At 62.2% G+C, this 14,185-nt stretch overlaps 1 protein-coding gene across 1 annotated transcript in view; it reads right to left on the bottom strand.

The window, feature by feature from the left end:
- Positions 1-595: 595 nt before the first annotated feature.
- The window catches only part of VAC14 (VAC14 component of PIKFYVE complex), a 97,899-nt gene continuing 84,309 nt past the window's right edge, over positions 596-14,185 (bottom strand). The window contains exons 15-19 of the mRNA XM_060132553.1: positions 10,760-10,934; positions 9,258-9,376; positions 7,988-8,067; positions 5,882-6,032; positions 596-1,221 (exon numbers count right to left, since the gene is read on the bottom strand). Coding sequence (XP_059988536.1) covers positions 1,059-1,221; positions 5,882-6,032; positions 7,988-8,067; positions 9,258-9,376; positions 10,760-10,934 — 688 coding nt within the window. The 3' untranslated portion in view covers positions 596-1,058. The remainder of the gene's footprint in view (positions 1,222-5,881; positions 6,033-7,987; positions 8,068-9,257; positions 9,377-10,759; positions 10,935-14,185) is intronic.

Below are 14,185 nucleotides of genomic sequence, written 5' to 3'. Positions count from 1 at the left end.
AAGCCTGCACAAGATCCTTCTCTTCTATTCCAGGGGCCCACAAGAGCCACTTGGGAGATCATAGGCCAATCCGAGGCTTCCCAAAGCCTGGGGTCAGGTGGACTCTGGCTTATAGGCTTGGTGAGCTAAGGCTCATTTAGCCAAATCAAGGGGGGGGGGATGTGGAAAGCCCACCCCCTGCCCCGCCCAACTCCCTGCACTGGTCTGGGCCTTCCCCTCCATCCCCAGTGACCTGGAACGTTCTGCAGTGTGCCCGTTCATTCAGAACTCCTGAGGCTCAGTTCATCTGTCTAATGGGGACATGTCCCATGCCCCCCGGGCGGGGGGTTGTCAGGATGGAAAAGTCAGATTAGGTGCCTGAGAAGGCAGGGTTCAGGGGGCCAGGCCAGTGCTTTGTGCTCTCCAGGAAGAAGGGGCTGGTTCTATAGAGGTAAGGGCTGGGCCCAAGGCCCACACCCCAGTCAGGTGAGTGTGCAGAGAGCGACCAGCCTCTCCTGGCAGAGCCAGCACTCCTGGGACCACCATGAGAACAAATCTCTAGGACAGGCAGCAAGGTCCTGGGGCAACTGCAGCACCAGGCGGGGGCAGGCATCGGTGGGAAGGAGCAGGCCAGGCACGGGTTGCGTTTCTTTATTGGGACAGAGGGTGCGCCATTCATATGGACCTCTGTGCTGGTCCCTATGTGCACAGATGTGTATACACATATGTACACACACATCCACAGGAGGCCAGAGCTCTGGTGCGCTGGGGAGGTCAAGCTCTTTTACAAGAGGGCATTAGAAAGAACCCGATTCCAGAAAATGGGGGCGTCTGAGGCTGCGGCCTCACCCTGGCAGGAAGCCAGCTCTGTCTGAATGCCAGAGTGCAGCTGACTGCGCTGGAGGGCCTGTGAGAGGAGCTTGGATGGACAGAGCTTCCAGTCCCCTACCCTGCCCTGCGCTGGTGGCCAGGCCCAGCCCTGCCCCTGAGGCAGGTCCTCGGGCTCTGTGGGGAGGGGGCCTGAAGACCCCAAGTGCTCCATGGGACCACTCCTTGGGCCCTTCCCCAGGCCAGGCCTATCAGAGGACAACCCTCCGGTCCAGGTGATCCCCACGCCCACTCCGCTGGTGCCTCACTTCCAGGTGCTTCTTCTGGACCCTTTCAAAGTGCTGCAGCAGCTCAGCGTAGTCGATGCTCGGGGAGTCTGCTTTCTGTGACTTGGGGGCTGCCTTCACACCGTCTCTGGAGAAAGGGAGCAGAAGGGCTCAGCGTCAGTGTCTCAGCACATGATGGGGCTGCTGGAGCGGGGAAGCATCAGCCACAGCAGGGCCACAGGCTGGGGGAGCTCGACCTCGGGGAGTCCAGGTGTAGGTCCCCAGCAGTCAGCCCCAAAGAGCAGGGAGCCCTATGAGCATCCCCTCCCCCACAGCTGGTGGGACCAGTCAACACTGCTGCTTGGATAGGGCCTTCAGCCTGTGGGCTGGCAACGGTGCCCAGAGCAGGCATCACATCGGGAAGCATTTCCTGTTTATGAGTGGCTCCCTTTGGGGTGAAAGCCAGGGCTAGGAGCCAGCCAGGAAGCCAGCTGGGGCCTGGAACAGGGTCCAGGGAGAAGGGGGAGGAGGCAGCCTGGCCCTTTCTTTAGGGCAGGGCTAGGGCCGGGGACCACAGGGGTGGCTGAAGTCTACTGGCCCTCAACTTGGCAGGACATCTGTTTTTGAATGTTGGGGCCCAGAGGCCTGCAGTCACTCTCTGTCCCTGCAAAAGGAGAGCTGGTCTCCCCACTGGGCAGGTGATGCCTCCGGGAACTCCTCTTGCTAGCACTCTCCGCAGTTGCTCTGTACCGCCTCACAGCTTGTGCACTGCACAACTGCCACGGGCCTGATGCTCCCTATAGCTGCGCAATGCATTCGCCCTGCTGCCCCCTTCAAGCCCAGTGTTGAGCTTGCCCCGGGGGACTAGATCCACTTGGGCCCCTGTCCCATTCCTAATCATCACCCCAGCAGAGAGTCCCAAGAAAAGACTCTGCTTCTCCCTCATTCTGGCCTCACTGGAAGCAGATCTTTGTGGGCTGGGAAGGATCTTCTTCCAGGCCCTGAGGCCTGGTGGCCCTGGTAAGGGATCTCATGAAGGCTGTGGGCTGATCAGCTAAGCAGAGAATCCTTGGGCCCTTTGAGTTCATGAAAAGACCCCAATATGGCAGGAGAGGTCCAGGTAGCAGCTGAGCACAGGAGCTCGACAGACCTGGACCCAACTGTAACGCGACCACCCCCTAGCCACTTGACCTTGGGCAGGTAACTCAGTATCCTCCTCTGTAAGGGGGTACTGCCACAGGAGCCCCCCCATGGGTGAGGATTCCTCCATACTTGACATGAAGAACTTGGCCTGATGCCCAGCCCCAGCCTAGGTACCCGATGGGTGCCCACTGTGGCTACAACTCTGTCCCATTGAGGTAAGGCCAGGCGGGGCCCAGCAGCTCATTCCATTTGGGTGAATCACAACGGTGCTTCACCCAAATGGAACCCTCACCAACGAGCCTGGCTCCTGGTAAGGCGCAGCCCACCAATGGTCAGAGCCTGAAAGCCATCTCTGACCAGCCACCAGGACCAGGGGCATTGGGAACTCTTCCCATGGTTGGGATGCCATCTGGAGCCTGGAAGTGGGCCCCTGTACCCCTACTCAGCCTGGTCCCTTCCTGTTAAAGACACACCACCTGACAACACCTTGGACTGTGGCCGTGGCTGCTTCTTTCTTGGGCCTCAGGCCCTGCCTCTGGAGCTGGGACTCAGGCAAATTCAACAAAGATCAAAACGAGCTGGGTGGGGCTCGCTCTAGGGGGCCAGACTGCGGGCAGCATTCTGGTCTCTGGCTGCTTTCAACTCCCCTGGGAATGGGGAAGGGCCATCCCTGTCCTAGTAACCTGTGGCCCGGATGCTACTGCCCCAAGAGAGCAACTCCCGCTCCTGAGGATGCTGAAGGACACCCTGCAGCTTGGAGCCCTAACTCCAGAGGGTGGCCAGATGCTACCCCAGCCCAGAGATGATCCCGAAGTGTGCTGTCTGGGGCTGGGCACCCACGGACCTGTATGCTCCTCTCCGCAACACTCTCTGCATTAGATCCAGAGGAGGGAAACTGAGATTAGGGGTTTCCAGGGAGATGCCAGCAATGGATGGCAAATCCAGGGTGATGTGGCCAGGTGAGGGTAGGCGTCGGGAGGACTGGGCCGCACCTTGCTCTCTGGGCCCTAACGGAGGCAAGAAGTCCTTCCCCCCCATGACTCAGCGTCCCTTTGGGGCAGACCCTTCCTGGCCTCAAGTCTTGGTAGCAGGGAGGGGTATGTCCATGGGTACGGGGACTCCGCTGAGCATTGAGGCTGGGCCTCTCCCTGCTAGTCACAGTGGGCACGGCCGCTGCTCAGGCCTTCATGTTCTCTGTGTGTTTGCAGCAACCCTCAGGCAGTGAGTGGCTAGGGGACACCCAGCCAGCAGCACAGAGCTGGAGTTCCAGAACCCAAAGCCAGCCCTCTCTCCTGCCACCGCACCCACACACCTGTCACCAGCCTCTCCTTCAGAGGCTCCCTCTTGCCTCACTGAGGAGATGGTCCCTGGGGAGTGGCCCAGAAGCCCGAGCGGAGGGCCAGGGTTCCCTAGTCCTGCCGGCACCCTGAGTGCACAGAAGGGGGGGGATGGGCAAGGAGCAGAGACTCCCCCAGCTGTTCCCGGCACACGGGCCTGTCAGGCAACCTGACGCTGTCTTCCAGCTGCCCGCCTCTCCCGGGGCTGAGACTGTCCTCAGCCCCCTCTCCAGGGCGGGAGCTGTCCCTCTGTGCCCAACCCTGCAACCTGACCCTGCCCCCAGCTGTTCCTGAGGCCCCTTCCTTGCCCAAGGCTCTGCTGCCTTTTTCTATGACAGCTCTTCCTAGGTCCTTGCAAAGAAAGGCTGGGAACCCAAAGCCTTGAAGACTGAGCGGAACCTCAAGGATCCATTCAGTCCAAATGCTCACTTACTGATGAAGAAACCAAGGGCCCAGAGAGGGCATGGGGCTTGCCTGAGGTCACAGAGCAAATCCGCAGCAGAGCTCGGACCAGATCCAGTCCAGGCCTGTGAACCATCCACTGACCCAGAGGCCTCAGCCCTTTGGCTCAAGACTTCCTGACTCTGACCACGGGAGATCTGGGGGAAAGCCTCATTTCCCCCAGCTTTCCTCTGCAGACTTGCTCTGTTCTGGCTTAGGGAGCGCAGGGAGGAGTCCAACTACTCTGAGCCTGCCTTCCTTTTCCATAGGATGTTCCTATATGAGGAGATGCAGCAGGCAGAGCTCTGAGAAGGGACTGGCCCTCAGCAGCACAGGGGCTGTGGCCTGGCCCAGAGGTCACAGGGAAGCAGCCGTTCCTGCCTCCTTCTCAATTTCAGCTGTACCTTCCCTCCTAAGTGGCTGCCAGGGTGACCCTAACACCCTTTGGGCACTGCAAAGGCCAGCAGAGGCCAAGGCAGCAAAGCGAGGTGTGGCGTCAGGGCCTTTCCGACTCCCAGGAGATAGAGGTGCTCCGGCCAAGGGAATAAAATGCACACCTAACTCTGCAGCTGCTCCCGCTTCCCTGGGACACTCAGTGCGCTGAGTGCCTTCCCCTGAGGATTACCCGGTGGCACCAGGAGCAGCTGGGACAGGGACCAGCCCTCCACTCCTGAGCGCTGCCGTCTGGGGAAAGGGGCAGGGTGGGCAGGAGCTGGGCCTTGGCCTGGAGGCCACACCTGCTGGGGGCTCCCAGCCCCTCCAGCGGCCTGAGGCCGACAGCCCATTAGGGGCCCCACGCCCAGCCCCTGGAGAGACCAGGTCAGGTGGGAGGGGTGGTGGCGGCCTAGACCCTGGGAGACGGAGGGCACAGGGGCTCGGGTCAGGGGCCCAGAGTGCCGGGCAGGCCCATCTCAAGGCTGCCTGCATCCATTGCAAGGGCAAAGGCCCGAGACCTTTGGCGGGGGGCGAGGCGCCAGGCCTGCCGAGGGGGTCTAACAGCTTGGGAGGGAATTCTAGACACACAGGGCATCTGATGCAAGCTGGGTGCGCTCCATTCAGCGTAAATCTTCTCAGTGGCTCTGCTTGTTTCCATGGCGACCCGACAAGTGAAATTTTCCATCTCTGATGCCAAATGCCTGTGGATGAGGCAAAGCCTCCAAGGGTTACCAAATATAGACATGACCCAACAGGCTCTGGGGACCGGGCCAGCAGTGGGTTCAGGGTGGGAGCCTGGATGCCCCCGAGGGGCTGCAGCCCTCCTCCCCAGAGGCTGCCGTGCTGGGCCTCTCCACGGCAGAGCTCCTGGGACCCGTGCTTCCCGCGGACAGGTCGCAAGCGGGGTAGCCACGGGGGCACCCTTGCCTCCCACTCCAGTCAGGAGGAGATTGGGAGGGTCCTAGCAGTGCCAGGGTCACTCAGTGGCCAAGCGTTGAGCCTCTGCTACAGATGGGAAGGGAGGGCTGTCTGAGGCCCGGGAGGGACCCTATGTAGCTCTCTTGCCCACGTACCACCTGGGACGCAGTGGCTGAGCTGGGGCACGAATTCCTCCCCTCTGGACTTTCTCTCCAGGGGCCTCTGTTTGGGTCACGCCAGCATGCTCTCAGGTTTTTTGATTTCACTCCACCCTGACTGCTGGGAGAAGGTATTCCAACTACCTACCACCGCATAGACGCTCCCAGAATCTCCCAGCCCGGTGCTCTGATATGGAAACCCACGGGCAAGTGGCTGAAGGGTGGACAGTGTCCGCAGTGACAGGAGGTGTGATGCCGAGCTGAGGGCGGGCCCTGGTAGCCCCTTTAAAACTTCCCGCTCGCCAGGCCCTGCCAGCCCGGCCAGCCCTGGCCCTGCTCGCTGACAGAGCCCCGCCCCCACGAGCTGGGCACTTACCCCGTCTGCAGCAGCTCGGGGTTGGGCACGCACTGGAGCCGGTGGGAGAGCAGCTGGAAGGCGCTGCTCTGGGGCAGCAGCATGAGCAGGCCGTACAGGGCCTTGATCAGGTACGGGTTGTTCTTCACATCCAGCAGCTGCAGGCGCAGATCTGCGGGAGGGCAGAGGGCAGGGGTCAGGCACTGCTCTGGGTGGCACCTCCGCCTGGCCAGGAAAGGGCCAGCCTGGTGGCCGGGGCTCCTCTCAGCCAGACATGGCTGCCTCTCCTCCTGCAGCGTCTTAGCCGTCCCCATGATCCCCCTGCCTCTTCTGACCTGCCCACCTGCCTTCCGTCTGATCTTCCCAACAGTCACCTCAGCCTGGCGACCCCCAACCTGCTGCCAGGCCTGGTCCCCTCCCCAGCACTCACTGCCTCCCTGGCGATGAGGGGGCCTGGGGCCTGTAGCGTAACAGATTCCCGGGTCTGCTCTGCACGTGCCAGCGCGCGAGCTATAAATAGGGTGAGCCGGAGAGAACGACTGGATTAGGGCAGCTTTAAGGGAGGGCAGGAAGGAAAAACGCTTTGGCGTGCGACCAAACACCCATCAAGCCCCTGAGTGTCTGGTGGATGCTTTTGGAAATCCATGTCGGACACCAGCCCTGCCTCCCCCACCAGACGGCGGGGAGACGCACCCGGGTCTTGCCCAGCATCCGTCCCAGATAAACAGGCCCACGTGGCTCTCCTCTGAGCCCTTCCAGCAGCATCACTCGTTTCTACCTTCTCCGAGGCCCAGTCTCAGGCGTCCTTGGTGGAGGACAAATCACAAACTTCTGGAGAGACCATGTCACCCCAGCAGCTGGACGGGGGCCTTGGGGCCAGGGTGAGCCAGGAAGCAGGGGCCTCTCACAGCAGCCCCTCCCCTCACCCCAGGTGGCAGTCCTGCCCAGGCCCAGCGACTCCAGAAGAGGCGGGGACCTGTTCTGAATCTAGTCCTGGGCCTTGGGTAAGCTGGGCTACGGGGCCAAGCCAGGTACCAGGGGGGTCTAGGCAACCTAGGGTTGGAATGGGTGCTGGGCAGGACCAGGGGACGTCTGCTGTGGTCACCCCACCAAAGCCCTGGGCCTGGAGAGGTGCTCACGGCTTCTCTAGGGTCAGGCTGGACCTGCCCCCAGGCGAGCGTGTGCCAGGCTGCCCTAGGAGGCCTTTGGGGAAGTGAAATGTCAGGCCAGGGGGCCATTTGGGACAGGCTTCGATGCACTGCCCTGGGAACAGGGTCTCCCTCCTGCTCTTGGGTCCCCTGGGCATCTGTTACTGTGATGTCTGGCTGTTTGGAGAAGCTGTCTTCTGTTTGGATGGGAGGGGGCCCCTCGGCCCCTGGGTTTGCCTTTGGGCTCCAGGGTGAAGGCCGACGGGCTTGGCCTGGGCAGATCGGGGCGCCACCACAGCAGGAGGCCTGGGTGACCAGCCCGGCAGGAGGGTGGCCACCGGCAGGGATGCCTCCCGGCTTCGCTACCGGGCCGTAAGCACACGAGCGTCATTCAGAGGCTTGCCTGCCTTGGGGAGCGGGCACTGTATGTGTCGAGGCGCCAGGAGCTGCGCTCACCCCAGCCAGCTGCCACTTTGCACATTCAGCCCGGGTGTTACAATCAGGCAGCTCCTGGCAAACGCTAGCTCTGCTTTGCAGAGGGACGAGGGCGTGGATCCTGGGCACAAGGGAGCAACCTGCGGGTGGGCCCAGGGTGCCCCCAGCTTCCAAGAGCCACAGCAGAGGGCAGTGTGCTCGGAGGGGTGGCCGGGGACAGCTCTGGGACGGCTGCTCCACCTGCCCCCCGATGGCACTGCTCCAGTTCCCCCCGCAGAGGTGACACTATTCTTCAGGTGGGTTTTGCCCTCAGCGCTGGCCTGTGTCGAGCCCGGCCTTAAGGTGCACGGGCAGGACCCACGCTCTGATGCGCATGTCCCAGCCCTGTGTACCTCCTCAGCCCTGTCATCCCCATCCTTACATTCTTGACATTCTAGAAGCATCCCTGGGGTGACTGTTCTCGCTCCCTCCCCAGTGGTAGCCAAGAGCTGCTCTCCCTCCCACCTCCCTCCAGGACTGCAGAGGCCAGAGGCAGGGCGCTCACATGTGAAGATGGGGCACTCAATCAGCTGCACCAGCTTGTCTACCTCCGTGAGGAAATCCACAGTGACCTCCAGGTCCCCGCTGGGTGGGTGGTCAAGGGAAGTGGAACCACTGGCCAGGGCAGCCTGCCTCTCTGGGGGTGGGGGCAGCCGGGGAGCTGGGCCCCAGGGGCTCAACCCAGCGGCACAGAGCACACCTCCCACTGGGCCCTGGCTTGCAGGCACAGAGCATGTTTCCACCTGAGCAGGATCAGGACACAAAGGACAGCAGCCTATTGTCCCCCTGCCTCTCTGTCCCTCATAGCTGTCCCCCTGCGCGGCACTCCGGCTCTGCTCCGCTGCTCTCTCCTCTGTGCCCTGCAGGCCCTGAAAGGCTCTCACACCGCCCTGCAGCCTATGGGGGAGGGCTGGGCAGGAAAGGCCCTGTTCCTGCCTGAGTGGATGCCTGTCAGCAGGGCCAAGGTCAGGGCTGCTGCAAGCCTGGGGCCTGCAGTCCTCGGGTCACACCAGTGGCGGAGAGGAGCAAATCGTAGTCTAAAGGCGAGCGGGCACCCTGAGGGAGCCAGGCGAGGCCACAGCGGGCTCTCAGTGGAGGCACCTCAGGGCCCCTCTCTCCTTACCCCCCAACTCCTGGCCCATCAGGGAAGGAGACCAATTTTGCATCCTAAATGTCCGTCCAATCCGGGTCACACACCAGACGTTCACAGAGGAAGCTGGTTTGCTTCACGGTGTTTCAAACAAAAAGCCGACCATGGATGCCTTTCTCTGAGGCAGGCCCTGAGCGGCGCTCCGTCTCCCTGAGGCCTCCCCTCCAGCCTGCTTCTCCCTGTCCTGTCCTCTGCTGGGCCCTGGCTCTGTGGGCCCCAAAGGTCTTGAGCTCCTCACCTACCGGCCTGCTGCAGCCCGGCAGCCCCCCTGCTCCCGGACCTTCTCTCCCCACCCTGCCCCAGCACTGCGCAGAGAGCACCCTGCCTCTTTCTCGGGACACCCTTACCTAGGTAAACACCCATCCCTGATCCCCAGCTCACAAAGCTTCTGCAGGGCTAGCTCCCCTCTACGAGGCCCTAGATGACCCTGTTTACTGGAATCCACCCCTCACTGTGCCCTCACGGGTCCTGATGGCCCAAGGCCTGGAGGCGGAGCATAGGGTCAGGGCAGAAGGATGGCAATCGGGCCACCACGTGGGTGGGAAGGGAGCACCCGCTCCCCCCCCCCCCCCCCCCCCCCCCCCGCCAAAGAGGCTGGGCTGGAAGAACAGTGAGTGAAGGATACAACTTCTGGATGAGGTCGTAGGCGTGCCGGTAGTTCTGGGTGAGGAAGCAGAGGGACACCGTGGTGACTGGGTTGTGGCACCAGGAGCGGTACAGGCAGCAGAACAGGTTCTGGCTCTCCTGAGGGGGGAGAGGCGTAAGCAGTTAAACGAGCCCCCGCTCCTTCCCCGCGGGTGCGCGGCCCAGACTCAGGGCCCCTCTCAGAGCGCCAGGGAGCCCAGCTGGGAACGGGCTGTCACAAAGGAAACGCTGACAGCTCCTCCTCAGACCCTGTCATTACTCTCCGTCCCACAGAGCCACGTGGTGATGGCTGTGAGGGCCTGCTGCTTGGGAGTGAGCCTGTCCTTTGTGCTGGTATTTCTGCCCTCGGCAAACAACAGTAATCGTCCTCTCCACAGCCCGTGGTCCCTGAGCCTGTGGGGCTGGGAGGGGGTGTGACCGGAGGGGGGCGGGGAGGAAGCGTCCTCAGGGCCCAGGCTCTCCCCGGCAGTGCCCTCCTGCCGTCCTCAAATGCCGTCTCTTCCCTCCTCTGCAGCCCACCTTACACTCGGGAACCAGCCCAGGAGCTGAGCCTACACTCGAGAGCCCCTGCCCTGAGGAACATTCTTTAGGCCTCTGCGAATGTCTGGAAGGAACCACAGGAAGAAGGCAGGGGTGTGGCCTGGGTCATTCCCAGTGGCTCGGCCCCAGATGCCCTCAGGCACAGGCTTGGATGTCTTAGAGACTCCCTGAGAGAGGGCCGAGGCAGGGTCTGAGATGGGAAGGTGGTGACCACAGCCCAGATGAAACGTGCTGGAGCTGCCGGCACGTCCGGGATGGCGGCTACCCCTGGGGGCCCTCTGCAGTTCAGCCGCCCCCCTCTGGGCCGAGCGAGGCCTTTGACCCGTGTCCCCCAGGGCAGTTCGGTAGAATGGTGAGCGCCTCCCTGTTCTCTCTGACCAGCCCTGGTGGGCCTCACCGAAAGCCTGGGCCAGGAAGCACTGTGACACACCCTGGCTTACACGGGGCATCCTGTAAGACAGATGTGTCCCTCTGTGGGAGAGCGGGGTCCTGGCCAAGGAGGAGGGTGAGGAGAGCAACGACCCCGGATCCCCAGTGGGGTTGCAATCCAGAGGCCTGACCCTGACTGGGTGACACGGCCCAGCAGGTCTGACCCTGCAGGTCCTGCAAGGCGGGCTCGGAACCCAACCTACCCTGTGTGCGAGGGGGCAGTGCTGGTGGGGTGCAGGGTGTCAGGGAGGGCACGTGGACCTGGAGCGGGGTCTGGAGTCTTCTGTGGGCAGAGCGGGTAGCTCCAAGGAAACCCGCTGTGACTCCCTCCCATGGCTGGCGCCTACACGCAGCCAACCCAGGGGGACCCCTATTTGACGGCGGACCAGGGAGACCTCAGGTCACATTCTCGTCTCCTCCCCGCCAACCTCTGGGTAACAAGGGCTGGGCTGGCATGGCCGCGCCCGTGGGCACATAGATAGCACCAGGCTGGAGCCCGTGGGCGGGCAGTACCGGGGTCTTCAGGTCCTTCAGCTGGTTTCGCAGCTGGAAGAGCTCAGTGGAGGTCAGCAGGATGGTGTTGAGGGTGTGGACCATGGTCGAGGCGAACTTGAGGTCCTCCTCCCGGAGCAGGATGTCCGCCATCGAGTGGAAGATGTTCTCCGCGTTCAGCAGGAGGCAGAGCTGCCTGGAAAACGGGCCGAGTGGAGGCTCTGGAGGCCTCTGGGCCGCAGCTCCGAGCCCTCTCCTGAGGAAACCTGCTCTTTCCTGGGCCTGGTGTGGGACCGCGGCTCTGGGCCCGCGGAGGGCCAAGGGGGCTGCTCACAGCGGACCTGGCTCCACGCCTCTCGGCAACTCCAGAGCCCCACGGGCTCCATCTCTCCCCCAGCCCACCCCAGGCCAGGAAGTGGGATCCCGAGAGAAGCAGCGGGGCCTCTGGCTGCCAGTGTGGCCCCAGGAGCCCTGAGGTACCTTTCTGATCTCCCACATAGCATAGCAACGCCTCCCCATGTGCCAAGGCGCTCTGTGTCCCTTCCTGGCTTTACTTTTCTGGCTAGAGATTATCTTCACGTGACAAATCCGCATTCTGCTCATCCGCGGATGGTGTCCCCCCACCCTCCCCCGTGAGAGCCCTGGGTCAGGAGCTTGTGTGGGCTCTTCATGGTGCCACCCACGCCTGGAGTGGTGCCTGCACGTAGCAGGGGCTCGGTAGGTGCTCGTGGGGCGAACAAGCCCTAAGGCAACCCTGAGTTCTACCTTCGCTGTTCCGATAATGAAACTCTGGTGGGGAGGCCAGGTGACCTGGCCAAGGTCACGGGATGACTTAGGGCCACTTCTTCCCACTATCTCTCCTCTCATAAGAGTCTTGGGGGGGATAAGGCTTGGGCTTTGTGAAAAGGAGACTCCATTTTATAAAAGGGAAAACAGGGAACCCAGAGAATGGAGGAGGAAAGCAGTTTTCCCAGGGTCCCTGGGCCAAGGTGACGTCCACAGTGACAGGCAGGTATCAAGCACACGCCTCAGGGAAGCCTGCTGACCTCCCTAGGTGGCCGCTTGCCCACAGAGGCCTGGCCTTGAGGGGATGAGCAGGCCTTCCTGCTGGGAGTTTAAGGATCCCAAGGCTCTTGAAACTAAGAAGAGCAAACCAAGGAGCTGGCAAGTGGCTGGTAAGGAGGGTGGGGTGTGGCCCCCGAGCCCTGCCTGTTGGGGGCCGGTGTCAGCAAGGCACCCCGTCCCCATCTCCTCCTGGTCTCTGCTCCAGGGAAGCATCCACAGACCAGGCCTCAGGCCTGTGGGGATGACGGGTCTGAGGCCTCAAGGTCTCAGGTGCTGGACAAAATGAGCCCCGTTTGGAGCCCACGAGCCTGAAGTATGTCCACCCCAGGTCGCTGAGCTCACACTAAACTCGGCGTTATCATCACGGTCTGGCTTCCTGTTTCCTTCCAAACGCCAGCCACGCCTTGGGGCCAGACTGGAGAAGCTTCTTCCCCACACCCGGCTCCAAAAAATCCTGGAGCATTTGGTAACAGAGAGGCCAAACCACGAGGCGCAGACAGCAGGCAGGCCGTCTCCAGCCTAGGCCCGGCTGGAACCGGCAGGCTTGGGCAAGAAACCACCAGAGAAATGGAAACAAAGCTGCTGGGGGGACGGGGCTGGCGGGTGGTGTGGGGAAAGCCCTGCCACAGTTGCGGGAGGGCAGGCGGAGCCCCCCTGCTCACCTGGTGTGGGTGGAGGAGGGGCCCGGGCCCTGGAGCCCGGTGCCCCTGCCCAGCTGTGTGGCCCAGTGTGTCTGTGTGACAATTTCTCCACCTCCGAATGGGGGTGACATCTACCTGCACCATGGGGGCTACTCAGAGGGCGGTCATCAAGACTAGTGGCAGCTCGTGTGGGTGCACAGTATGTGGCAAATGGGACCCCTGGTTGGGTACCTTGTTGGTACCATGGGTGGGGGACGAGGGCCAGCTCCCAGGAGGACACCTGGCCCTTCAGCGGAGCCTAGGCAGCACTTCCTGTCCCCTCGTGGTCCTCCCACCCCAAGACGACCCCATCTCCAGGGCTGTGGGATAGAAATGTTTCAGGAGGGCAGGCCGGGGAGGAAGGGGAGCGTTCTGACAAATGGTCACAAATGCCCGTCGCCTGCAGCTGCTGCCGTCTCCATGACGGGGCCAACAGCTGAGGCTGCTGCCAGGCCGCGCTCTCCAGGGACCACAGGCCTGAGGGGACCTGCAGCAGCTGAAGGGCGGGGGTGGGGGTGGTGCTGTCATGTGAGGACGGCTGAGGAGGGTGCGGAGGGATAGGCAAGGGGGTGGCGATGAGCAGAGGCGGGTGCCAAGGCCTCCTGGTGTCCCTAAGAACCCGGAAACACTGGGGAGCTACAGAAGGTCAGGGATGCAGAGTATTCCGGAAATACTCTTGCCACCACGGCGCTCTCCTCCTCTGCTCTGTCCCTGGTCTGCACCTCTTGGTGGTCATGTCCGGTCCCATGGAAATCTTCAAAGCCATCTCTAGATCAGCGGCTCCCACACGTGCCTCTTGAGCCCCCACTGAGCTCCGGATGGACACCGCCTGCCTGGTGGATGCCCCGCATGGCGGCCCAACAGGCACTTCAGACTCGGCGGGGCCAAAGCACACCTCTTGGTTTCCCCTTAGACTCTGGTCCCCCAGCCTTCAGGGGGGCATCGGTGCCCTGTGGCCTCAGGAAGTGGCATCACTGCCCACCCAGCTGCTCCAGCCCAAACCAAGGAGTCCTCCTTGATCCTCTGGGCCCCTCTGTCCAGTGTACCAACAAGCCCAGGGGCTCTGCCTGCAGGGCACACCTGGCTCCTGGCCCGTCTCAGCTACCCTGCCCTGGGCCAAGGGTCAGCCCTCTCTTGCCTGGTCAATTCCAAGCCAGCTTCTAATTGGGTCTCCCTGTGTCTCCTCTCACCTCACCATTCACCCTCCATGCACCAACTGGGGCGCTTCTTAAAAAGTCCTAATCAGAGCATGGCCCTCCTCAGCGGCTTCCTGCTGGATCTAAATAAACCCAGCTCCTGAACACAGCTTCCAGGCCCTCACACTTTCTGGTCAGCTCCTCACAACCTCAGCTCTTATGAGTCCTCCTTTACCCACGACGTGCAGGCCTCTCCTGTGTTTCTTCTGTTCCTGACCTCTGCCCTGGCCTGGGCAGCTCCTCCCAGGGACCAGCGCACAACTGGCTCCCTCCAGCCATGGAGATCTCAGCTCCAACACCAGCCTCGGGGGAAGCCTCTGTCCCATGCGCACCCCTCTGCCACCAGCCCTTTCTAAGGGAAGTCCTGTTTCTTTCTAAGCGTTTCTCATCACCTGAGTCATCTGGTTGATGGACTCGTTTACTGGGTCCCCTTATGTCTCTCCCACCAGAACATGAGCTGCAAAGGGCAGGGCCTTGCCTGTGACCCTCATGTCCCTCATACCAAG

Source organism: Lagenorhynchus albirostris, chromosome 19 (genome assembly GCF_949774975.1).
Source record: "Lagenorhynchus albirostris chromosome 19, mLagAlb1.1, whole genome shotgun sequence".
In the NCBI taxonomy this organism is placed as follows: domain Eukaryota; kingdom Metazoa; phylum Chordata; class Mammalia; order Artiodactyla; family Delphinidae; genus Lagenorhynchus; species Lagenorhynchus albirostris.
Note: the sequence above shows the minus strand (reverse complement) of the source record. Positions and strands in the feature narration are given on the sequence as shown.